The sequence below is a fragment of the Podarcis filfolensis genome (assembly GCF_964270895.1).
Source record: "Podarcis filfolensis genome assembly, chromosome: 5".
In the NCBI taxonomy this organism is placed as follows: domain Eukaryota; kingdom Metazoa; phylum Chordata; class Lepidosauria; order Squamata; family Lacertidae; genus Podarcis; species Podarcis filfolensis.
This window is the reverse complement of record NC_139608.1, coordinates 10,584,394-10,611,137: the sequence shown is the minus strand read 5'-3', so window position 1 is coordinate 10,611,137 and position 26,744 is coordinate 10,584,394. Positions and strand designations below refer to the sequence as shown.

At 42.5% G+C, this 26,744-nt stretch overlaps 2 protein-coding genes across 2 annotated transcripts; one reads left to right on the top strand and one right to left on the bottom strand.

The window, feature by feature from the left end:
• Nucleotides 1-428: 428 nt before the first annotated feature.
• MRPL47 (mitochondrial ribosomal protein L47) lies at nucleotides 429-15,728 on the bottom strand. Its single transcript, XM_083613589.1, has 7 exons — nucleotides 15,570-15,728; nucleotides 12,626-12,771; nucleotides 12,133-12,193; nucleotides 10,679-10,775; nucleotides 2,508-2,638; nucleotides 1,024-1,119; nucleotides 429-701 (listed from the first exon to the last, which is right to left on the bottom strand). The coding sequence occupies exons 1-7, from the start codon at nucleotides 15,659-15,661 to the stop codon at nucleotides 587-589; spliced, it is 738 nt and encodes a 245-aa protein (XP_083469715.1). The 5' UTR covers nucleotides 15,662-15,728; the 3' UTR covers nucleotides 429-586.
• A 2,090-nt stretch (nucleotides 15,729-17,818) lies between these two features.
• On the top strand, nucleotides 17,819-26,210 carry NDUFB5 (NADH:ubiquinone oxidoreductase subunit B5). The gene is made up of 6 exons (XM_083613606.1): nucleotides 17,819-18,033; nucleotides 18,971-19,059; nucleotides 21,130-21,196; nucleotides 21,850-21,911; nucleotides 23,091-23,197; nucleotides 25,973-26,210. Exons 1-6 carry the CDS (start codon nucleotides 17,907-17,909, stop codon nucleotides 26,091-26,093), a joined length of 573 nt encoding a protein of 190 aa, XP_083469732.1. The 5' UTR covers nucleotides 17,819-17,906; the 3' UTR covers nucleotides 26,094-26,210.
• Nucleotides 26,211-26,744: the final 534 nt, after the last annotated feature.

The window sequence follows — 26,744 nt, the reverse complement described above, 5'->3', positions numbered from 1 at the left end:
TATTACTGTTTGCTAGATCTGCAGTAGTGTTGTTCTATTTGTGAGTTGGAGGGATGGTCCTAGAATACAGGAATCATTTAACTTTTTGCTTCCCTGGTACCCATGCTACTTGCATTGTAAATTGGGGTTAATATTAACAGACCTGAACCAAATCCAGCCCAGCTGCATAAATCGTGCATATTTATGCAACTTTTGATCATCTCATGGGCCAGAGAGCTCTGCATGACCCCCGAAACCTTCCTGTCTTTTAAGTATAATTGCTAAGTAAACTCAACATGAGGACCAGAAACTGGTTTTTACAAAAGCCAATCTGGATTTTAATTAGAGCACACCTGTTTCTTTGTGACTGCAACTACAAACTATGTGCCATGACATAGAAAACAGTTAATTAAATGGTTGTTGACAAAAAGTCTATGAAAGGACAAATATTTTACAAGAAGGATGAAACAACTTTATTTTGGTAGGAGCGGAAATGAGCTTGTTTTACATCACATGGTATGTTTTGCCTTACTCTTTGTCCATTTACAAGCAGTTCAGAAGGAGGAATGTTTATGCCACAATTCCATCAAACACTGCCAACTTCACGTTAACTTTGAGACTGAGCACCAAGATGAGGGAATTGTTTCTTTAAACGCTTCTCTCTCTGCTTCTGCATATTCCTCTTCCTTGATTCATTGCGCAAATATTGTTCAAGTCTGAGTCTGCAGGAGAAAACCAACCAGTGCAAGTTAGCGTATAAGTTGTTTGTTTTATTTACAATTATATACAACAATGTGTATACAACAATGTTTTAACAGGTGTCCAAGAGAGTACAGTGAAGGCGTCTGCTTGAGCTCAACAGTTCCAAAGTATAGCCGCTGCCACACTAAACATGTTCTTACAAACGCAGACACCTGTGTGACACCTGCAGTGTGCCTGCTCGACCACTTCAATCGGCAATGGCTTTGCTGATTGTCTGGGAGAGCAGGACAAATGGTAAGACGACATATAAAAGGGTCTGGTTTTAAAGGCTGCTGGTCTTACCTGTTAAAACGATTGACATTTGGCAAATAGTAGAACCGCTTTCTGTTATGCTTTGCATTTAGGTACCAAGGGATTGGCCATTCCCTAAAAGTGTACCTGCCAATGACAGACGAGGGGAATGTGTGAGATGAGATTCTTCTGAAAAGCTCATAATTATGTCTAGTTGCCTCTTCCCACCCCAAAATCTCAGGATACATTACATAACATTTTAGAGCCTATTTTTAGCTAAAACACATCAAAGCACACACACAAGCATCAGTCCCTAGTTCACCATCAGTAGCTGATCTGCCCTGACCAGTTCTTATCTTAGCAAATTATTTGGTGGTTTCAGATGATAAATGCAGGATGGTAGGTTAATAATTTTAGGGCAGTAGCAGCACTCCCCCCTCCTTACCACCACTTTCACTAAGGAAAGGCAAAGTGATAACCAGTCTTCCCAAGCCTCCACTGCCCTTTAGAAACTGAACTGGCTGTACGTGAAAGGCAGCCCTCACCTGCTTGCAAAGCACATAATGGAAGACTCCACCCCATACATTCAAAGTTCCCTCCTGCTCTGAATAGCTTACAGAGAAAATGTGCTAGAAAGCTAAGAACGTCAAATGGTAGAAGAGACTTTTTTTTGGTTCGTTCTTAACTTAAACGGGGAGTTCTTTCCACAATACGTTTCGCTTGAATATATGAAACTGCCTTGCACTACATCACGTCATTGGTCCATCCAGCCCAGTCCTCATACCCTCTTATTTCTAAAGTAGGATTATTATGTGGTCAAAGAGGCAGCAACTACACACAAGGCAGCAGCATGAGCAGGGCCGGCCCTACCATTAGGCAGAGTCGGGCAATTACTGGGTATCCTATGAAGTCTGCCCTTAAAAGCTAGCCTGCTGCCCTCAGGTGTGATGAAGGATGCTGCCCCAGTGTGGAGGTAAGATTCAACTGCCAATCCAGTTGGCATCTGCTCATGGAATGTGGGGCACCATCTCTCTTGTCCTTGGCCTCAGGCAGCAAAATGTCTTGAGTCGCTCCCAAGTACCAGGCTTTTAGAAGTAGAAAAAAAAACTTTAGGGGGAAAAGGAAAACTAAAGGGAAGGAAACAAGCCTCCCCTCCCCAACCCAAAACACAGTGAGGATTAAGCATGCTCGCTTGCCACTGAATGCTAATTGGATGTTAGGAAAAAATATTTTAAAATCTGCTGGCAGAGGGATTAGAAAAAAATTTCCAGGTGACTGACACCAAAAAGGAGCATTCCACATTGTTTAGCGTTTCCTTGCATGTCCCAGTGGTACTGTCTATTTGGACTGGTAGTGGTTCCCTAAGGTCTCAGGTAGAAGTCTTTCCTAACTCTGCTAGCTCAAAAGATGGAGAGGCCAATGACTGATGGTGGAATGTTGTACAAAGTGTCTGCTCTACACGGAGCCACGCTTGGTATTTGCTCTCCCCGCTACACAAATGCTGCTCAGTAAACACCAATAATTCTTTCTTGTACCAAAATACGCGGCCCAAGAAGTCATGTCTCCATTCGCCTGGTCTCTCTTTCTCCTGGCCAGTCTGTAAGAGCCGCAAAGCGTCTTCCCTTTCCTGGATGACAAGATCCATTCTGTCCATGGAATCTTTCACCTGAAGGCCACAAAAAGAGAGTTTCAGCCACCAATCCACGCGAAAGAGCCTGAGCCCAGAGGAACTCTAGACACTAGCTTTTCCCAAGCTAGTGCTCTCCTGATGTTTTGGCCTACATCTCCCATCAACCCCAGTCAGCACAGCTGATGGGAGTTGTAGTCCAAAACATGGAAGGCATTATGTTGTAGAATGTGCATGGGCTTAGCAGTCTTATACAGTGGTACCTCGGGTTAAGTACTTAATTCGTTCCGGAGGTCCGTTCTTAACCTGAAACTGTTCTTAACCTGAAGCACCACTTTAGCTAATGGGGCCTCCCGCTGCCGCCGCGCCGTCAGAGCACGATTTCTGTTCTCATCCTGAAGCAAAGTTCTTAACCTGAAGCACTATTTCTGGGTTAGCAGAGTCTGTAACCTGAAGTGTATGTAACCTGAAGCGTATGTAACCTGAGTTACCACTGTAACAGGTTTTGATTGTCCCTACAAACTAAACCACACTTTGCTGGGAAATCTGTTTGTGAAAGGCCCATTGGAACGAGAACTATGAAATATATAGAAATCCCTTTCCTTGGAGTCTGCGCCAAGAACTCGCCAATGGATTGTGCTTTAACAACCTGAACTACACTGTCGCTGGGCAGCACTGCTATTGGGTGGAACTTCTTCACCAGAAACTACAACCAGGCTTTCTGTGACTCGTATCCCTTACTTACAGACTTATTTCATTTTACCATGTGCGCTGGCACCACAAAAAATTTCAACTGGAAACTGCTTCAGAATCCTGCACCCACTCCCTCGCTGCCAGGGCTCACGCAGCCAGGGTTAGTGACAAAATACAAGGAGGGTGAGGGCAAATCAAGAGTTTAAGGAGCCTAATAGAATTAGGGAAAGTTTAAAGACTTGCTTCATCTTATTTGACTCCTACATAAATGTAGGTAAAAGTTGTAAATAGTTTTTGAGACTTCCGGTTCAGCGCGACTCTGAGTCAGGCGGGGATCTTTTCCTCGGAGAAGAATCCCGAGCTTTTCGGAGGAAATAGGGGTTCCACAGGGCGCCGTGGTCCCCTGAAAAAGTATCTGGTGGGCGTTCAGATACACTGGTTCCCGCGGAGCCAAAAAGCGGACCTCCCAGCCGTCAGGTAACTCCGTTTGGGAGCGAAGAGTACGGCGGGGGGGGGGGGGGAAGCGGGCTGAGGGAAGCCATAGCTGCCTCCGAAAACGCGAAGCCCCGAGCCTGCAGGAGAAGCGCTGGATTCTCAAAAGAAAGGAATTCGAGCCTAAAAAAAGGGTTAAAACTAAAGTGGATGTTATTTAAGGAAAGACTCGAAGAAAAGGAAGTCAAAACGAGCTCGACTTTTACCTGAAATCAGTGTGGACGCAGAGACCTAAGCAAAGCGGGAGAAAGTGTAAGTGACGCTAGCGGCTAAAGTTTTTCTCCCCGCTCAACGCTTTCTAAGACTATTTTAGAGGATACAAAATATCTGGCAAGAGAGAAAAGTAGAGGGGGAGCAAAGAGGTAACATTTGGAAACTGTCTGATATAATCTAGCCCTCTTCGAGATAGTGGGAAGAGGAAGAACTTAGTTTCATCCCTGAAAGTTCTACGTAACGGAAGACTCCATTGTGCTACGGCGTGGGCGCCATTACTTATTGATTTTCGTGATTTTCGTGCTTTAGAAGAGAGAGGGAAAGGGAGGTACGGTATCGGTGCCCCCCTCCCCTCCTTGAAACTCGGGACTATAGATTGACTATAATTGATATTGCTTTTCTTTTCCTGAGGAAAGGAATTGGAAAACCTTCTCCTCCCCCTCTTTCTCTCCGTGTGCTTTCCTTCATCATTCTATTGTTGGCAGACCTCTGGTGGATGGGAGAGAAACTACAACTCACTTTGTTAGCATTTGCTAACCTCCCTGGGCTGGCTTAACGCCTCTGAAGGTACCTGAAAGTCGGACTCAAACACCTGAGGGAAGGACCTTGGTTTGCTGGAATTTCTTTTGGACCCTCCTGCTGATCGGATTTGTAGTGGAACTTAGCCCAATTGGGGGCAAGAAGATAAAGAAGACAAGAAGATAAGGAGTGGTTCTATTAAAAAGATATTATTCTGCAAAAGATACCATAAGGAATAGACTATTAAGAGTCAGGAAGAGCTGGCTTAAATATCTGATCTGATCTGATCTAGACTTAAACTCTGGATATTTACGATTGGAATATAATTTGAATTATGACCGGAGCCCCGAATTTTGATCCCTGACTTTCTTTTTGGTGGGATGTTGGAATACTTTATTTAGTGGGCTAGCTAATCTGGGGACATCAAGAAGAAATTATTGGAACGCTATTTCAGATGTCCTAGTGGAACTGGTTTTGAGCTTTGTTGTTACTGATAGAATTGAATTACCATTACTATTAATTTTTTTTATTTTTTTTTCTTACACTTAATTGAAAATGTCCTATCAACCAAAGAAAGGTGGGAATGGGGGGACTCCAGTAGAAAGAAAGGGGTCCAAGCAAGAATCAGATTTCAGATCGGAAATCTTAAAAATGTTCGCAGAAATTAGACAAAGTGAGAAGAATTTAGAAACAAAAATAGAACAGGTAGATTTAAAGATAGGGAAAATGGACAGGAAAATAGACGAAACTGTAAATGAATTGAAAGGTCAAATTAGGGAGGTATCCAAAAGAACTCATACACTAGAGGAGGGAATGAAAAAGACAAAATTGGAAATGAAAGAACTGAAACGTGAAGATGACAAAATCAGAGTAGGTCTCTTAGAAACTAATAAATCACAAGAGGAAATGTGGGATGCGATCTCCATGAATGAACTTAGACAACGGGAAGTTAATCTAAGACTGAGGGGGGTCCCAGAAAACCAAGGTGAAAACATCAGACAAAAATTAATAATAGAATTGGCACAATGGTTGGAGTACCAAGCAGAAGAGATAGCAGGCATGGTACAGAATGCCTTTAGAATGAAAGTGAGAACGACAAGGGCAAGAAGATTGCCAGGAGACTGTTTGATAACCTTCAAGGATAGAGATATGAGAAATTTGGTACTCCAAAAAAATAGAGAAAAAAGACTAATGATAGATGGGAGTTATATAATTATTTTTAAAGACATTCCAATTAGACTGTTAAAACGAAGAGACCCCTATAAGCCTCAGGTGCAAATTCTTAAAAAGAACAATATTGAATTCAAATGGGAGTTCCCGGAGGGGATCTCCTTTACTTATAAAAACAAGAGACACAGACTGTCTAGTCCGGAAGAGATAGGTAAATTTCAGAGGAAATATAAGGAATTGTTAATAGAGGAAGAAGAAGAACTTAAAGGAGCAACAGGAGGAGAGGAGGTTAAAGGCGTGAAGGACTTCATAGAATCATAGAATCATAGAGTTGGAAGAGACCACAAGGGCCATCGAGTCCAACCCCCTGCCAAGCAGGAAACTCTCTTGGGGGAGAGGAAAAATTTGGGAGAAAGACTAGAGGGAGAAGAGGAGGGGGAGGGAGAGGAGGAGGAGGAGGAGGAAGAAGAAGAAAGACTATAAAGAATTACTATATAGGAAAAATCTTTTTTTTGATTATTTGGAAATAAAATGGCGTTAAAATTATGGAATTGGAATATTAACGGATTGAACGATAAAAAAAAACGGAACAAGGTGGAACAATTTCTAAAGAAAAAAAACCTAGATATAATCTGTTTGCAGGAGACACACGTGGCGAAAAGGCATAGGAAAATTTTAGTGAATAAAAGACTTGGAAATGAATTTATATCCTCAGACAAAGGGAAAAAAAGAGGAGTGATATTGTATATAAAAAATAAACTTGAGGCTCAGCAAGTATTTAAGGATGAAGAGGGAAGAATCATAGCTGTCCAAATCAATTGGCAAGGTGAAAAACTAATAGTGGTTGGGATTTATGCACCTAATGGAAACAAAACAGACTTTTATAAAAATTTGGAAGAAAAACTGCTGGAATATGTAGATCAAAAAATAATCCTGATGGGTGACATGAATGGGGTAGTGTCAACAGAAATGGACAGACTGAGAGATGGTGGGACAAAAGAAGGTAAACTACCCAAAACATTTTTCGAAATGGTCAAAGATTGTAACTTAATCGATATTTGGAGGTTAAAACACCCGCTAGAAAAACAATTCACCTTTTACTCAGAACCAAATCAATCGATGTCCAGAATTGATCAAGTCTGGATCTCGAGTGAATTAATTTCAAGAATTATTCAGGTAGAAATTGAACCAAGAGTAATTTCAGATCATAGTCCAATTAAACTAGAACTTAAAGGCTTTGAAGAAAGATCATTTAGGTGGAGAATAAACGAAGGCCTATTTGATGATCAAAATTTTACCCAAGAGGCACAGAAGAAAGTAAACGATTACTTTGTGGATAATTGTAATAAAGGAACGAAGATGAGTATAGTATGGGACGCAAGCAAGGCAGTGATGAGAGGGTTCTTTATACAAAAAAACTCATTTAAAAAGAAGAACAGAGAGAAAGTAAAGACAGAGATTTTAAAACAAATTATGGAAAATGAGAAAAAGCTAATTAAAAAACCAAATAATATAAGAATTAGACAAAGTATTAAAGCCCTGCAAACTCAATTTGCGATGATAATAAATAAAGAGGTGGAATGGAACATTAAAAGAATTAGACAAAAAAACTTTGAGTTTGCAAATAAATCAGGAAAATGGCTTGCTTGGCAGATTAAGAAAAGGAAAGAACAAAGTACAATAAACAAAATTAATGTGGAAGGAGAAGAGATAGCTAGCCCCAAGGGTATTAGAAAAGGATTTCTGGACTTCTACAGACACTTGTATAGGAATAAAGAAAAGAACAGTATGAGAAAAATAGAAAGATATCTAAAAGGAAAAGAAGTGCAAAAGATCCCAACAGAAGCAACAGAAAGGCTGAACACCCAGATTAATAATGAGGAGATTAAGGAGGTAATTACAGAATTGAAAAATGGGAAATCCCCAGGACCAGATGGGTTCACAGCAAGGTATTATAAAGAGTTGAGAACAGCTCTAACAACACCATTAAAAGAAGTAATGAACAACATTTTAAAAGAGAGAGAGATTCCGGGGACTTGGAAAGATGCATTTATAACTTTTATTCCAAAAGAGGATGCGGACCAAACACAAGTAAAAAATTATAGACCGATTTCCCTATTAAATACGGATTATAAAATATTTGCAGGAATAATGGCGAAGAGATTAAAAAAGGTATTACAAGAAATCATCCATGAGGACCAAGCGGGTTTCCTTCCTGGCAGACAGATGAGGGATAATGTGAGGAACATAATAAACACGCTAGAATATCTGACAGCTAGGAATGAAAGACAGGCAATGCTAATGTTTGTGGATGCCGAAAAGGCATTTGATAATGTATCATGGGATTTCATGTTAAAAAATATGGAATATATGGAATTGGGAAATGATTTCTTGAACGGAATTAAGGCAATATATACTGAACAAAAGGCGAAATTGATAGTGAATAATGTGATAACAGAAGAAATCGAAATATCAAAAGGTACTAGACAGGGCTGTCCGCTCTCACCTTTGCTGTTCATAATGGTCTTGGAGGTTTTTCTGAATTCAATCAGGGAAAATAAAAGGATAAAGGGGGTGATAGTAGGCAAAAATGAATACAAGGTCAAGGCCTTTGCCGACGATTTGGTAATAATGGTGGAAGATCCGATGAATAACGCTCTTGAAGTGTTAGAGGAGATTGAGAAGTTTGGCGAGGTCGCAGGCTTTAAGTTAAATAGGAAAAAAACTAAAATTATAATCAAAAATATGGACCAAACAATGACTGAAGTGTTGCAGCAACAAATAGGTATTGAAGCTGTTAAAAAGGTTAAATACCTGGGAATATGGTTAACTCCAAAAAATATTGATTTGTATCAAAATAATTATGTTCCGGTCTGGAATCGAATTAAGAAAGATCTGGAGGGATGGGGAAGGTTAAAACTGTCTTTTTGGGGCAGAATCTCAATGGTGAAGATGAACGTGCTCCCAAGGATGCTATTCTTATTCCAAATGATCCCAATATTAAAAGGAGTAAAGATATTTGAGGAATGGCAAAGAACGATCTCAAGATACATCTGGCAGGGCAAAAAGCCGAGAATTAAATATAAATTATTAACAGATGCAAAAGAAAGAGGAGGCTTCGCCCTGCCAGATTTAAGACTATACTATGAGGCCTCATGTCTTTGCTGGATAAAAGAATGGATAAAACTTAAAAATACTAAACTACTGGATTTGGAGGGTTTTGATGCAAGATTTGGGTGGCACGCGCATTTATGGCAAGAGAAGAAACTGGGTTATAAAACGTTCGAAAACCACATCTTCCGGAAATCGTTGTTGGAAGTGTGGGACAGATATAAGAACATATTGGAAATGGGAGTCCCACACTGGCTATCTCCACTAGAGATTATGGGAGTTAAGAAAACTAACATGAGAAGTAACTGGATTACTTATGGAGACTTGGTGGTAAAAGAAGATGGGAAATGGAGACTGAAACCATATGAGCAAGTAAAAGAACATGTGTTTGATTGGCTGCACTATTATCAGATAAGTAATATGTTTAAAAAGGATATAAAAGAAAGAGGGTATAAGGAAAAAGACTCGAAATTCCAAATAGAAATTGTTAATAATGATTGTAAGATAATCTCAAAAATGTATAAAATTCTATTGGAATGGTATACGTTGGATGAGGAAGTAAAAGCAGTAATGATCCACTGGGCCAGGGATTTAGGGTATAGTATAGATTTGGAAGACTGGCAAAAAATATGGAATGAAAACCTGAAGTTTACAGCATGCACTACGTTGAAGGAAAACACTATGAAGATGGTATACAGATGGTATATGACCCCTGCTAAATTAGCAAAAATGTATAAAATCTGTAATAAATGTTGGAAATGCGGGGAGAAGGAGGGTACATTTATACATATGTGGTGGGAGTGCAAAAAAGTGAAGGGATTCTGGGAACTGGTTTACAATGAGTTAAAGAAAATGCTGAAATATAGCTTTGTGAAGAAACCAGAGGCCTTCTTGTTGGGAATAACTAGAAATGATATAAAGAGGAGGGATCGCAAAATCTTCCAATACGCAACAACAGCTGCGAGAATATTGCTGGCCCAAAGGTGGAAGCAGAAAGAACTTCCAAACATCGAAGAATGGAGAGAAAAACTGACAAATTTCGCAGAACTTGATAAACTAACTGGGAAAATCAGACTCAAGAGAGACCATGAGTTTTTAGAGGACTGGGGGAAATTTAGAGATTATTTGAAAACTGTATGTGAGGAAAATACAACGCTAGTGTGTTTTAAAGAAGCTTTGTGAAAAAAATAAGGAATATTGCAAAAATGTAAAAGAGGATGGGAAAATGTATTAAAATGGTAATATTATAATTAAGGAATGTGTAGATAAGAAATCAAGTACGGATGATTGTCAGAGGAGTTGAGGGAGGTCGAATAAGTTAAAATGAGTGATGTTTAAAATTGTATGATTAGAGATATTATGGAAAACTCAATAAAATATTTAAAAAAAAAAAAGTTGTAAATAGTTTTTGGAAGAACTGCAAATGCTGCCTCCTTTACAAAGAACATAGGGTTGCCCATGTCCAGGTTAGAAACTGAGATATGAAAGCTAGGAGCTAAATGGCACCTTAAACCTAGGTTATGGGTGCAGCAACAGAATGTCTAGGAACACTTTTTTATATAACAAGTATACAAAGCTGAAAATGAAGCTGAAACTGCAGCTAAAATATTATGCTCATTTTTCACATGGTCTAGTCCTTCCCCTGTCCACCCCCCTAATATTCTTAAGAGGGTCTCTTCTCCAGTCTTCAGAGTAGCTGGAAGTGGGGAGGCAGAAAAAGGTCCTTCTTTCCTTCCACTTCGTAGTTTTAATCGGAAATCTTAGCCGCAGTACTGCACCCAGATCTCAGAAACTGCTTGCGCTAATGAAATTCCCTGTCGCAAAATGCACCTAGGACAACAGGAGTTTTGAACACTAGCAGTGACCTCGGCATCATGTTACCTTATCTAATCGCTCTGGGCTTGGCATTGGCAGCCTCTGCCGTTTTGCTTCTTGCTCCAACGTTAAAAGCATGTTTCGCTCTTTAAGCAGGACGTACCTAAGTCAAAGAACATATTGGTAAGTACTAACAGATTGTTAACTGGGACTCGTTTGCCCTACACACAGGTCATGCTAACCATAGTTTAGTGTTATGTCAATAAGCAATGAGAAGCTTGGGCTGAAATTCTTCCTCCTCCCATGTAGCTGGAGGTGAAGTTTGAACATTTTTGCTTCTGCCTTTGATTAACTATTGCTTACCATGTTTGCTGGACCCAGAACTGTGGTTAATCTTGACTGTGGTTTACTTAAACTGTGATTTGAAATGGGCATGTTTGAAAATAACTATAGTTAACTGTAACCAGAGTTTGTTGGTTCTGGGTCATATGAGAAATTACGTTTAAACTAAAGTGGAAGCAAAAGCTCTCAAAATGCACCTCATGGCTGTCCACATGCAATTCAATAGAGCTTTCTGAAATGTGTGAAATTTTGTCCAGCCACCTCTGTCCACAGCTTCTTGGCTAAATTATGATGATATAGGCACAGTGGGTGTCACAACTAGCAAAGGAAAAAGACAAGTTAAAATGAAATTTACTTCTAAGACAAACAGTGAAAACTTGGAATAATTATAGGATGAAATCAGGCCCAGAAGTTTCCCTCCTTAGCATTCATCTTAAAATCACTCAATATTTTTAACGAGAAATCAGCCATCAGAGTTTGTAAATTGGGGGGAAGGGTGTACACAAATTTAGGGATTTAACAGATGAAAGTTTGCTAACATGGAATGAGATAGCTAAAAAAACAGGAGGCTAGGTACTCCATGCTTTCAGAATTTTCAGTTAAGGAATCTTTTGTCGAGTATATGGTAAGGAAGATGACAACATGAGAAATCACAATGCCAGCTAATAAATCAAAAGGCCTCTTGGCAAAAACCTACAAATTATTGATTGACCTAAGTAAAAAGGAGTCTGTCTTCAGGATAAGGTGAGAAAAAGAAGTGGGATTTACTATGCCAGAATTGAGATGATTTAAGATTTGGCATACAGTAAAAATCTGCACTAAGTTTATCAATAAGGGAAGCTTTTATTGCACCAGTATTTTACTCCTGGCAGGTTGAACAGAATGTTTATGGAAACAAATGCTAAGTGTTGAAGTGTCTGGCTGTAAATGCACAACTATATTACACATGTGGTGGGAATGTCAGCAAGCTTATGAATTTTGGAAGCAATCTGAGTCAAATAATATTAACGGGTTAACACTGAGATTTTCCCCAGTGTTGTTTTTAACTGGAATGAGGAGGATATTCCTGGATTCTGAAATCATGACCAAGCAGTTCTTGAAATATTGTGCATAAGGATGAAACAAGTACAGTAACTTTAAAGAAACACAAGCCATTAGATACACTGAAATATACTCACCAAAGCTTGTGCAAATCCTCACTGCTCTTGCCTCGGAGCTGTTCTACAGTCCAAGAATCCCCTGTGGAATCCACAAAGTGCATCAGTGCTTTGGCAGGGGGACAATGACTGCTCAAATCTATATGGGGAACTGTTCTAAGGACCCAACTAGACTGAAATCTGCTTTGCACCCATGAAAGCTTCACCAAAAAATTAAAGTTAGAAAAGGTGATACAAAAGATTCCTCAACATTACTGTCATGTATAATCAAATATTTTTAAATGTACAGAATTAAATATAAATAATGCTAACATATTATTGGACATAATGATATCTTCAGGTGACATATTCTGAATAAGAGTGTACACCTGAACAGTGATTTTACAGACACATGAAGATATACGGCAGCACAGAATGTGCTGCTACTGAACTTTTACAATCCCACCTAGCTTACATATCCACAAAGTGGGAGGCCAGAAGGGGAGTCAAAACAAACAGATTCTGAGTATCTTACCAGATTTGACTTCTGTCTTTCCCCAGTTTTTGGGGTCATCAAAAAATTCCTCCAGCCCATTTCGAGGCAAGGAGGTATGAAGCAACATACAGGGAGAGACTGCTTCTACTTTTGTGGCATTCTTATGCACGTTGTTAAGGATGAATCTGAAGGACAATAAAATAGGATTTTTTAAAAACAACAAAAAATTACTATATATAGGCACACACACAAAAAACCCCATCAGGGATGCTTTAGCAGTGAATATTCTGCATCAGCAGGAGACTGACTAGACGACTTCCTATTCTACAATTTCATATAATCAAATTTACCTAGTTTAAAGCAAATGTTCGAAGTGTTTCAGTGGTTTTTGAAAACCGAATATCTGAACTAAAATCACTTTTTGAGGAAACCTAGATATTACTTTAGACACTCAAGACACTTGAGGTGTGGACACTGTACAGTGGGTGACCCCTCTAGCAAGCTAGTCTACGTAACAGCTATACTTTGGAAGCCTGATTTTTTCCCCCAGAGAAGGCTGAAACTTATTATGTACAAAGCAAATCGAACTCCCTGAACACAGCTGAACTTTGATAACATAACATCATAAAACTGTGGAGTTGGGACCCCAACCCCCTGCAATGATATTTCATCGGAATCTCCTTTCTTGCAACTAAGAAGCCATTGGTTTGGTTCTACCCTCCAGAGCAGGAGAAAACAAGCCAGTTCCATCCTTCCATGGGGACAGAACCTTGAGATATTTGAAGATGGCTTTGAAGATTGCAACTGAACGTCAGGAAGAACTTTCTGACATTAAGAGCTGTTGGACGGTTGGAACAGTCTCTTTTGGAAGGTGGTGGACTCTCCTCCCTTGTAGGTATTTAAAGCAGAGGTCGCCTGGCTGTCCGCTGCTGATGCTTGAGCTGAGATTCCTGCATTACAGGGGGATGGATTAGATGACGCTCGGGGTCCCTTCCAACTCTGCAATCCTATGATTCATTTACCTCACTGAACGTGGTAGACTGGTGAGCCTACTGGTTTCCCTACTGCCACCCTGTGAGAGCAGAAAGGTCAGTACTTAGATTGCCAAGCTGGAGAAAGGGGGAGTTAAAAATACAAAAACAGTAAACCAACATCCCCCCCCCCAGATTCCTTAATTGGCAATAATAATAATAATAATAATAATAATAATAATAATAATAATTTATTATTATTATTTATATCCTGCCCTCCCCAGCTGAAGCCGGGCTCAGAGCGGCTAACAACAGTAAAATAATACAGCATTCTAAAATCATTTCATTATAAAATCAGTTCAAATCAAATTGATGGGAACCATTGGGCTAGAGTTCTGTGAAGAATTACCAAAGGAGGGGGTCAGGCTGTGCCTTGGCCAAAGGCCTGGTGGAACAGCTCTGTCTTGCAGGCCCTGCGGAAAGATATCAAGTCCCACAGGGCCCTAGTCTCTTGTGACAGAGCGTTCCACCAGATTGGAGCCACAGCCGAAAAAGCACTGGCTCTGGTTGAGGCCAACCTAACTTCCCTGTGCCCGGGACCTCCAAGATGTTTTTGTTTGAAGACCGTAAGGTCCTCCGTGGGATATGCCAGGAGAAGCAGTCCCGTAGCTACGAGGGTCCTAGGCTGTATAGGGCTTTAAAGGTTAAAACCAGCACCTTAAGCCTGATCCTGTACTCCACCGGAAGCCAGTGCAGCTGGAATAGCACTGGGTGAATGTGATCACGCAGCGAGGACCCTGTAAGGAGTCTTGCCGTGGCATTCTGCACCCGCTGGAGTTTCTGGGTCAGTCTCAAGGGCAGCCCCACGTAGAGCGAGTTACAATAATCCAGTCTGGAGGTGACCGTCACGCGGATCACAGTAGCTAGATCAGGGCGAAAGAGGTAAGGAGCCAACTGCTCAGCTTGGCGGAGATGAAAAAATGCCGCCTTTGTTATAGCTGCAATCCGCGCCTCCATGGAAACGGAGGTGTCGAAGATTACACCCAAACTCTTAACGGATGGTGCTGGCACTAATTGCGCCCCTGCAAGAGATGGGATTTGCCCCCCTAATCCCATATCGTCCTGACCCAGCCAAAGGACCTCTGTGTTCGAAGGATTTAACTTCAACCGGCTCCCACGTAACCATCCAGCCACAGCTTCCAAGAGTCAGGATGGCCACCCATCAACAGATAGTAATAATAACACAATAATAATTTTATTAATTGTACCCTGCTCCTGTGACTGGATTTCCCCAGCCACTCTGGGCGGCTTCCAACATAAAGCCCTAAGCGGCCTCGGTCCTGTATACCTGAAGGAGCATCTCCGCCTCCTATCTTTCAGCCCGGACACTGAGATCCAGCACTGTGGGCCTTCTGGCAGTTCCCTCATTGCGAGAAGTGAGGTTACAGGGAACCAGCCAGAGGGCCTTCTCGGTAGTGGCGCCTGCCCTGTGGAACGCCCTCCCTTCAGATGCGAAGGAAATAAGCGGCTATCTTCTCTTTAAAAGACATCTGAAGGCAGACCTGTTTAGGGAAGTTTTTAATATTTAACGCTGTATTGTTTTTAACACTTGATTGGGAGCCGCCCAGAGTGGCTGGGGAAACTCAGCCAGATGGGCGGGGTATAAATAAAGTAATAATAATAATAATAATATCTATATAAAAAACGTAATGAAACATTAAGCATTGAAAAAGTAGCTTGGGCGGGGTATAAATAATACATTATTATTAATATTATTATATATAAAAAACGTAATGAAACATTAAGCACTGAAAAAGTAGCTTGGGCGGGGTATAAATAATAAATTATTATTAATATTATTATATATAAAAAACGTAATGAAACATTAAGCATTGAAAAAGTAGCTTGGCTTGAACTCGGCACGGGGGAAATTCAAGGAATAAAAGGAACACGGTAAAGCGGAGGTCGCAGGGCGTCTCCCTCCACCCGCCTCCCGCCCGGCGGCTGCCCACCTGGGAGGAGAGGACGCCGACGGGCGGCCCCAGGTCGCTGCAGCCAACCTCAGGAGCTTCGAGAACGGGCGGCAAAGCGCCGCCGCCGCCATGACACCTCCCGTTTCCCACAATGCTCATCGGCAGCCGCCGGAAAGCGTCGGCCCAGGCCCATAGAGATTGCGAAGGAAGGACGCAGGGGCACGCAGGCCTAACTTCCGGTATGGGTCGGAAGCCGCTCTTCCTTGGGGTTTCCTTTGGGTTCAGAGCAGGGTCTACCCTCCGCAGCGCTGAGCATTCCTAGAGCGGACCTCCTTCCCCTATTACCGTTGTAAATTTAAGGGGGAACGGTTCAGTTTGAGAAGGAAGCGCTATGTATACCTCTAGCTTTTCGTTTCCCCACAATGCTCCTTGCCTTCGACAGCAGATACAAGAAAAATTGAAGAGGCGACCGTGCGAGGTCGTCTTCCGCAATAAAAACGTCGGTCTTTGGGCGCCTTAAAAAGCGACACCACGACCAGCCTTTGGTGAACTATACGCAAGAAAATGAATCCAGCTCATCGTGTAGTTGTGGGCAAGGTGCCCCCAAAGGAAGGGATTTTTAAATCCGTTTTGGCGTACGTGAAAATCGCATTGGATTGAGAAATTAAGGATTTTTATCGTTGACAGTCATTGAGCAGTGGCTGGACTCCGCCAAGAAACGAAACATAGCGAGCCTTTCCTGCTCTTGTTCAGATCTCATTTTAGAGGGGTTGAAATTCTGCTTTGATTTAGCTTTTTAAACATTCACATATGAACTCTTCAAATGCAAACACTGCTCAAGGTTTCTATTATTATTATTATTATTAACGGTGCAAGTGAGTAAAGTGTAACTCTGTGTAACAGAGCATCCAGCTGATGTTTAAAGGAGATTTGGGCTCTGACTTCAAATGTGCAATATGAATAATGGATTGAGTTGCAGGGAATAATGATGATGATGATAATGATAACAACATGATGTCGCTTTATCTTGCCCAAGGCAACCCAAAGCGACTTACAACCAAACAACCACTTGCAGGAAGCGCTCTTACGTTCTTTTTTTCTTCAAATTTTTAAAACTGTTTTTCCAAATTTATAAACAAGCAAGCAAACATAATTGTAATTATTCCACTATTATTAACATTGTTAAGTGACTTCCTCAAATCCCCCTGGCTGAATTTCAATGTGTATCATTGCAACAGTTTTCCAAAACTAATTTCTAATAAAATTTACTTAGTCAATTAACTTCTTTCTTTCTTTTCATATTAACTTTGCGCTCTTACGTTCTTATCCAGTACAGTACAGTCCTTACAAGGTCTACTCGGAAGTAAGCCTGATTGAATCCAGGGGTGCTTAACTTACTGGAGAAATACAGCCTTTTTTTTTTTCCTTTAAAGGATTTAGCATGCAATAGGACCATAGGCAGTGCCAAGGGGGTGGGGCAGCTGCCCTCCCTTAGATCAAGTAAAACAATTTGTTGTTGTTTAGTCGTGTCCAACTCTTCGTGACCCCCTGGACCAGAGCACGCCAGGCACTCCTGTCTTCCACTGCCTCCCGCAGTTTGGTCAAACTCATGCTGGTAGCTTCGAAAACACTGTCCAACCATCTCGTCCTCTGTCGTCCCCTTCTCCTTGTGCCCTCAATCTTTCCCAACATCAGGGTCTTTTCCAGGGAGTCTTCTCTTCTCATGAGGTGGCCAGAATATTGGAATCTCAGCTTCAGGATCTGTCCTTCCAGTGAGCACTCAGGGCTGATTTCCTGAAGAATGGATAGGTTGGATCTTCTTGCAGTCCATGGGACTCTCAAGAGTCTCCTCCAGCACCATAATTCAAAAGCATCAATTCTTCAGCGATCAGCCTTCTTTATGGTCCAGCTCTCACTTCCATACATCACTACTGGGAAAACCATAGCTTTTACTATACGGACCTTTGTTGGCAAGGTGATGTCTCTGCTTTTTAAGATGCTGGTAAAACATTAGTAAAACATAACTGACCAATCACGTCGGTTCCGCGCCCCCTAACAAAAATCTTCACTGCGCTCTTGAATAGGACCCGAATTAAAACAACAACTCTTTGCCGCTTATCTTTTGCCTGGGAGAGAACGCCGGGAAGAGTCGCCTCCCATTCGTAGCTGCGCTTCCTACGAGCATCTAATAGAGAAACCCCGTCGGGTTCCGCGAGCGGCGCATTGAACTCGGAAACCGGCTCTTCGTGGCAGTCTGCTATTAGTGAATCTACGCGCCGCCCTGGCGCCCGTTCTAAAGATGGCGGCGACGTGCCTTCTGCCCCGCCCGCCGAACGCGAGTCACCTTCCTCCGCCGTTACCTTGCCAGTCGCAGGCATGGCGGCCATGAGCCTCCTGCTCCGAGCGGCGGCTGCTTTCGCGGCCAGGAGGACCTTTCCCGGTCCGGGTCTCTGGGGTCGCTTCTCCCTGCCTGGGCGGGCCGCCGGCCGCTCTGTGCTCATCGGTATGGCTTTCCTAGGGGACTGGGGGGATCTTTGGGGTGGGGTGAGGGGGTTTCCCTTCTGGTTGACCTTGAGGATTTGGGACAATCCCTGAGTTTTACGGTGGTGGGGGGGTTTGCTACCATATATGTGCAATAATAATAATTTAACATATAATATCTAATTGTATTATATCTAATTGCCGTGACTCCCCTGCCTGAGAAACCTATTGCGCAGGCAGAAGTTCAACTGGTGAAGCTTCCTCCCAACCGGCTTGGTTTGGGCCAGCCATGCATATTATAATAATAATAATAATAATAATTTATTTATACCCCACCCATCTGGCTGGGTTTCCCCAGCCATTCTGGGCAGCTTCCAGCCGAATATTAAAAACAATACAGCATCAGACATTAAAAACTTCCCTAAAAAGGAACGCCTTCAGTTGTCTTTTAAAAGTAAAATAGTTGTTTATTTCCTTGACATCTGCTGGGAGGGCGGTCCACAGGGGGCTTCTGCCACTCAATCGCAGTCCTTCACCCAAGGGCTACTTTTCTCAAAGGAAGGGCATGCTTTCAAAGGCATGTCAATGATGGAAATAGCAAAGCAATCCTGTCTTGGCTGGGTCAGAGCTGGAGAAGTCCCTTTATTATTATTATTATTATTATTATTATTATTTATTATTTGTTGAATTTATATACCGCCCTATACCCCGGGAGTCTCAGGGCGGTTCACAGAATAAAACCAAGATATAAAATCACAAAATACATAATAAAAATAAAAGCAAGAACCCAATAGCCCCCCCTCCAAAACACCCACACACCACAGTCTCGGTTTTTTGCTTTGCAAGAATAGCTGTGTGGGAATGTGCAAAAACAGAGAACACAACCGAAGGTCTCTTTGTCGGCTTGACTGGGTCACAGAAACCACAGTTGGCTTTGCGCTAACATTTGATTTTTGCAGCTCCGGTACGCCATGGCAGTGGAGGTGGGAAAAGAATGTTTGTCATCCAGGCGACGGATTTTTACGACAGGCGATTCCTGCTTTTGTTGGTGAGTCTACACTCTTTGGGGAGGGAGGAATTGTAGGAAACCAAAAGGTGTCACACGGGATCTTTTGATTTTAAGTGATATTCTGCGTTCTAAATGCTACTGTATTCAGTCTTCTTAAGCCCAAGGTTTACTTTAGAGATGGCTTCTTGAGCTTTGTAAGCAGAGCAGAGATACCTGTGGACCAGGTCCGGATTTAGGTTTGATGAGGCCCTAAGCTACTGAAGGTAATGGGGCCCTTTATATGTGATATTTGAGGGAGCAGACTAGCAGGCAGGGCCCATTGCTTACATCATAGGAGCCTACACAACACAAAACACTGTTGCTGTATGTAGGTTTTATTTTATTTGTTTTTTATCTTATATTTTGGAAATGTACATCCAGTTTTTTCCCCTTTAAATTTTTTGGGGCCCCGCAAGAGAGTGGGGCCCTAAGCTATAGCTTGTTTAGCTTATACGTAAATCCAGCACTGCTGTTGACTATAAAAGTCGCCTTTCTGTTTTGCAAGAGGATATACGATGGCTTTGGGTGGATTTTTAAAACTTATTGGTAACTATAGGATTAGAAAGGGCGCAGTATCAACTCCACTTTTCCTAGAGAGCCCTTGTACAGTGCAACCTGTTACCGTGGGATAAGGGTGGCTTCAACTTTGCAGCAGTTCTGGTGACTGTTGTTTGTTTCAAGGTTGGACTTGACCCCAGCTACAATGCTGGGATTCTTGTATCATCGGCAGAACTATTGGGTTGGGGTCATCATGTTTAGGTTGGGATCCATGTATGCACCAAAGAATTGCTCCGTTCAGTGGCTTGCCTCTTTAGCAGCTGGTATCCATATCAGTGAAGAGTGGGGCAGAAATAGTTTTAATTTTAAAACATTGTTCCAGCAAAAACAAGAAATGAAATTCAGGATTCTTATCTCTCTTTGTGTGCTTTTTACTTCTTTGGATCATTGCCATAAACAGACAATAAGATATTTTAGAGTGAACTGTGTACATTCATTTAGAGGTCTTTTCACATGTGTAACTTAAAACTCCAAGTGGTATCTGAATATTCAAGAGTTTTAAGTTCTGAATAAATGACCATTTCTTCTATTATTATTATTACTATTATTATTATTTCTAAACCACTCTTAATCCAAGGACCACACAGTGGTTTTATATTTTACAAGACAAAAGCACCAAAATATATAATTTAGTAAGAAACAAAAGCAATAACCTCCCCCCCCCCGAGTTTAAAAGCCCATAGATTGTTTAATTAGATAGAAGAGGAATGTTATTGTCTCAAATATTAGGCTAGAAAATATATCCTAATAGTCCAGATTTAGTGTTTGTATTGGGAGAGGTTCGGTGTTGGAAATGTTCAGAAGCAGAAGGCTCTTTAATACATATTTTGTGGTGATGTAAACACACAAAGAAATACTGAGAAATGGTATATGAGGAACTTAAACAAATATTTGAATTCACGTTTCCAAAAAATCCAGAAGCCTTCCTTTTAGCAATAACAGGAGAGGAGATACCAAAGGAAGTCAAAAATCTATTTTTGTATGCAACAGCGGCCACAAGAATAGTCTATGCAAGGAGCTGGAAAGAGAAAAAAAATACACCAACAAAGGATCAAAGTTTGCATAAATTAATAGAATTTGTAGAATTAGCAAGCATGACAGCAAAATAAGAAATTGGGATGAAAAGAAGATAAGAAGCATGTGGGAATGTTTTGGAGAATATTTATAAAGAGATGGCAATTAGCTTAACCTACAAGTAGGGATGAGTATGTAATCAGCAGTAAACAAGATGAACAAATTGAAGGGATGAAATAGGGTGGAGAGATAACAGTGAGGCAGCGAAACAAAGAGTTTGAACAAGGGTGTCAATGAAGGATAGGTTGGGAAGTCTGTGTAGGAACACGGTAAGATGACAAATGTATGTGGGAAAAACAACTGGAAAATGCATAAATAAAAATTACATATTAAAAGGAGAGGTTCTAAAATTACTGGGGCTTGATGAAGATGTTAGGGTACTGTGTATTTTTGCCACATAATGATCTTGCTTCTTGTTTCCTTTCACTTTCTAAACAGAGGTTCTACATTTTGCTCACCGGAATCCCAGTTGCTCTCATTATAACATTTGTCAATGTCTTTATCGGTGAGTATTTCTGCAGGTTTCACCCTATTTTGAAGGGCTGACATAAGAAACTGTGAAGAAAAGCGAGCAGTTGCATCTCTCCTGAAAAGCTGCCCTTTTTCAATGACGTTAAATCTGGTTTGGATTAGTACAAGAACTGCTAGGTGAATTTTAAAAATCCCCTGGAAGGAATGGTCTCAAGGAGTCCTCCTTTCTCCTGGCCTCAGTGGATGGTGTGAACCAATATCTTAGTTCGCCTAAAACAAAAAAAACCTGTAGGTGTTAAAACTTTTTGAATAACTACCACTTAACCAGAAAAATGTGTCTCTTGGCCACTTTGTTTTCCTGCCATATCTGCTACCTGTAAAACTGAGAATTTTTAATGTTGGTTATTTGTTGTGTGGAGTACAAAGCATGAATTGTGTTTGTAGGGACAGGAATTCCCCACCCTCATTTGCATGTTTCTCCGCAGTTTTGTGTGTGCGCTTGCTCGAATGTAAGTCTCCTTGAACTTGGTGGGACTTACTTCTGAGCAAACATGCTAAGGACGGGACAGCAAACTTTGAATTAGTCCTATTTTGAAGATAATACGTTGTGGCTGGCAACAGTATTCTTTCTTGACAGTGTTTTTGGAAGTCTATTGCATTTGAACTGAGCTGCTTCTTTCTCACCAGGTAAAGCTGAACTGGCTGAAATCCCTGAAGGTTATGTCCCAGAGCACTGGGAGTACTATCGCGTGAGTAATAATAATAATTTATTATTTATACCTCGCCCATCTGGCTGGGTTTCCCCAGCCACTCTGGGCGGCTTCCAACAAAGATTAAAAATAAATTAAAACATCAGTCATTAAAAGCTTCCCTAAAGAGGGCTGCCTTCAGATGTCTTCTAAACATCAGATAGTTATTTATCTCTTTGACATCTGGTGGGAGGGCATTCCACAGGGCGGGTGCCACTACCGAGAAGGCCCTCTGCCTGTTTCCCTGTAACTTGGCTTCTCGCAGTGAGGGAACCGCCAGAAGGCCCTCAGTGCTGGATCTTAGTGTCCAGGCAGAACGATGTACAGAGCTGAATACTTATTGTAATCCCGGCTTGGGAAGGAGCTTTCTGGGCTGCATCCAGACTTGCCCGTCCGCAGACAAAAAGACTCCTTTTCTTCATGGAAGGGAGTTGGGTCCATTGGAAGCCTCCACCAGAGGAAGGAGGATGGTGGCAATTTCTGCCAGTTTTCTTTTGCCCCTTAATCCCACTACCGATGCTGATCCAAATCTCCAGAGCAGATATTTGGAGGGTGGGAAATAGGGGGCTGTGAATTCTGGAAGCGTGAACTGCTGAGCAGCGCCTCTCCCCATCCCTCTAGCACAGGGTTGGTGGAACTGGATTGAGTCGGGCGAGATCCTGACATTCCCCAACCCCCGCAGGTCACGTTCTAGCAAGTTCTAGCAACTGGAGATGTTAGGATTTGAACCAGGAACATCATGCATACTAGGTACATGGTCTTCCAGTGAATTCTTTCCTTTCCGATTCCTCCATCTGCCCATCTTGTCAGATTCCTTTATCTTGCCCCCTTGCTTGCTCAGCCCCTTTCCTTCAGCAATTGGTTCTCTGGGTTCCTGACCCCTTAGATTCCTACCTTTTAGGCTCTCCTGCCAATCAGCTCTCTACTCTTAGCCCGCCTCACAACAGCTCCTCTTTCCTTGCGGTCTGTACGAAATTTTAATCCCAGTCAAACTGGGAATTTTACTTCCATTTGCTTCTCACAGGACGTTTCGTTAATGACAGCTTTGCCCCCCCTGAGTAGCTTGAAGATTCCATGACATCACACCAGACCAGCCAATCCGTGTCTGAGGCTTCTCTGCTGTATATGCACGCAGGTGCTCATGAGTCCTTAGTGATGCCTTGCTTTGCTTTTCTCCAGCATCCGATAACAAGGTGGATTGCCTGCTATCTGCTCGACCCTCCTGAAAAGGACTATGAAAAGGGGTTGGCATACCTTTATGCTGAATCCGAGAAACTTGAATTAAGGTAGGGAAAAATCAACAGGTAATTTGGTGGTTTCCCAAACTTAGGAACATTAGGAAGCTGACATTGTATACGGAGTCAGGCCTTTGGCTCACCTGCTGCAGTATGGTCTGTACCAGGTGTGGGGAATCTGTGGCCCTGCAGTTGTTACTGAACTCCAACTCCCATCAACGCCAGTCAGAATGGCCAGTAGTCAGGGATGATGGGAGTCCTAGTCCAAGCACACTTGGGTGCCCATGGGTTTGCCATTAATAAATAATAATAATAATAATAATAATAATAATAATAATAATAATATTTATACCCAGCCCATCTGGCTGGGCTTCCCCAGCCATTCTGGGCTGCTTCCAAAAAAATATTAAAATACTATAATACATCAAACATTAAAAGCTGCCCTAAACAGGGCTGCCTTCAGATGTCTTCTAAAAGTCTGGTAGTTGTTCTCTTTGACATCCGGTGGGAGGGCATTCCACAGGGCAGGTGCCACTACTGAGAAGGCCCTCTGCCTGGTTCCCTGTAACTTGGCTTCTCGCAGTGAGGGAACCGCCAGAAGGCCTTCAGCACTGGACCTCAGTGTCCGGGTAGAACGATGGGGGTGGAGACGCCGTTTAGGGCTTTAAAGGTCAGCACCAACACTGAATTGTGCTCGGAAACGTACTGGGAGCCAATGTAGGTCTTTCAAGACCGGTGTTATATGGTCTCGGCAGCTGCTCCCAGTCACCAGTCTAGCTGCCGCGTTCTGGATTAGTTGTAGTTTCTGGGTCACCTTCAAAGGTAGCCCCACGTAGAGCGCATTGCAGTAGTCCAAGCGGGAGATAACCAGAGCATGCACCACTCTGGCAAGGCAGTCTGCAGGCAGATAGGGTCTCAGCCTACGTACCAGATGGAGCTGGTAAACAGCTGCCCTGGACACAGATTTAACCTGTGCCTCCATGGGCAGCTGTGAGTCCAAAATGACTCCCAGGCTGCACACCTAGTCCTTCAGGGGCACAGTTACCCCATTCAGGACCAGGGAATCCTCCACACCTGCCCGCTTCCTGTCCCCCAAAAACAGTACTTCTGTCTTGTCGGGATTCAACCTCAATCTGTTAGCCGCCATCCATCCTCCAACCGCTTCCAGACACTCACACAGGACCTTCACCACCTTCACTGGTTCTGATTTGAAAGAGAGGTAGAGCTGGGTATCATCATACATGGCCAAGCAGAGGCTCTTCAGGGTTTCAGACACTGAACATTCCCAGCCCAACCTTGAGATGCCAGAGATCGACCCTGGAACCTTCAAGGCAGATGTGGTACCACTAAGCTACAGCTCTTCCTAAAGTTGTGTTGAACTGTTGCTGAACTGTCATTTCAGGCATGAGCCAAAGTCAGGTAGGGGGGTTGAAAGACAGACTTCCTGCAGTTAATTGGAAATGTTTTTGCTACTCATCGTTCTGTGGTCCACTTTGTGTTTTGTTGCTGGAGATGCTGAGCCGTGATGTTTCTTTGATATCGTTGGCCAATGTCTCCCAACACCCTTGGGGGGGAAATCCATCTAATCCAGTCCCCCACCCCCCATGCTGTGAAATGACATCCAAGCAGGGCAAGGGAGGGACTTTTCCCTCCTGGGAGCCAGAGGCAAAAAGTGGTCACGGTCAGAGGCAAAAGGGAATGAACAGTTGTGACTCTCTCCTTTGAGTTGCGGGCCTCAGCTGATCTCTGTGTAGTGAATAGCATTGCTTATGGGCCTGTCCCTGGTGAATATACAATTGTCCCTCCTGTTGCTAGGACTGGTTCAGCTCCGGTTGCCAGATTCTTCCCCACAAACATGCAGGCAAGCACATAGCCACACAGAGAAAGGCTAGCCTGAATGCGCAGGGAACCGGTGGCCGTTTCAACAAGCCTGGAGGTGAACGGTTTCCAGGAGCCATAATTGTGGCTACAAGTTTCAAGCTCCCCCAAATGTTCATTCTTGTGCATGGTAGTTTTTCTCCACCTGCTCCCTCGTATGGGCTCATGCAGAGGAATTTGGCACTGTGAGCTGGCCTTAATTGACCTAATTGACCAACTTAAGTATCCAGGCACATGGGTATTAAATAGCATATGGGTTGCAGCCTCCGCCTGCCAAATTCTACACCGAGGCAGATCCATCTGCTCCGCTGCTTTAAAATTTTGGCCTGACTGGTTGTATTTGGCTTGAACAATGGATAACGTTGGCATGGCTCATCAGTCCCTTTTGAACACGGTTAAAATAGACTCGGTTTAATGGGAACAAGCAGAACGCTACCGCAATCACAGGTGAAATCTGAAATTACAGGTGCTTCCCTGCTTCTGCCAGGAAACAGCTCATGATCTGGCTTGTTGTGTAGTCCGAACTTGGGCTCATGGTTTCCTTCCAAACAAACCACGAGTGGCAACAAAGGCTTGCCTTTGGCTTACTGCTCATGGTTTTTTTTTGGGGGGGGGGGAAACAAACCATAACCTTGTGTTCAAGGTGACTTAAGAATCAATCAGTTTCTGTAAACCGCTTAGAGGTCTTTCTACAATCAAGTGATATAGACATTATGTTAAATAATAAAAATACAGATTGTGGCTTGTTTCCTGGCATGGGGGCAGGAGAGGGTGAAAAATGTGTCCACGATTCCAGCAGTCTTCACTAGTCCATTGCACATTCACATTAAACCACAGCTTATTCTAAGTATGGTATAACATAACGTGCGAGCCAGCTCCATTGTACAATTGTTTGATCATCTTAATTTCCTGATTCTCCTTCCTCATCCCGCTATTTTCCTTTTATAGGAAGCAGGAGAAGACAGCACGCAAGCTAATGCAACAGCGGGGGGATGGACCATGGAATTTCTATGAAACGACCCCTGCAAGTCTTATTGATTATTCTAACAAAGCAACACCTGACAATTAAGCTGGTTATCCACCTGTCTCAGAGGTGTGCACCCATAAAAGAGTAGCGGAATTATGTAATGTATATATATATATCTGACTTCGTAACTCAAATAAAAAAAAAAGATTGTTTCAATTACTCGCTGTGTTGAAGGTTTCCACATGGACTTTCAGATTCTACAGAGAAAGTGCAAGTTGCTTTTGCCATTAAAAAAGAAAAGAAAAAGGATTTCCAGCTCTCATGCTTGTGGACCAGTGGTAAAGATGTGCTAACATTTAATGGTTAACAGACACAGATTTTCCAGCATTGTATATGGAAAGACAAGTTATGGACATAGGCAACTAATGACAAAAATGTGATATTTATTGATTAATAACAACAACAGTTATTTTAGTAGTAATATTTTTTAAACCATGCAGGGAATATATTAAAAATTTGGCTTCTGGTTCCTTTCCTCGCCCCTCCTCCATGCACCCAGAATCTGCTTTGGGGGGTCTCCCAGTCACCTGTGACATTGGGAGGTAATGGTAAAGGGACCCCTGACCATTAGGTCCAGTCGTGGCCGACTCTGGGGTTGTGGCGCTCATCTCGCTTTCTTGGCCAAGGGAGCCGGGGTCATGTGGCCAGCATGACTAAGCCGCTTCTGGCGAACCGGAGCAAAGCACAGAAACA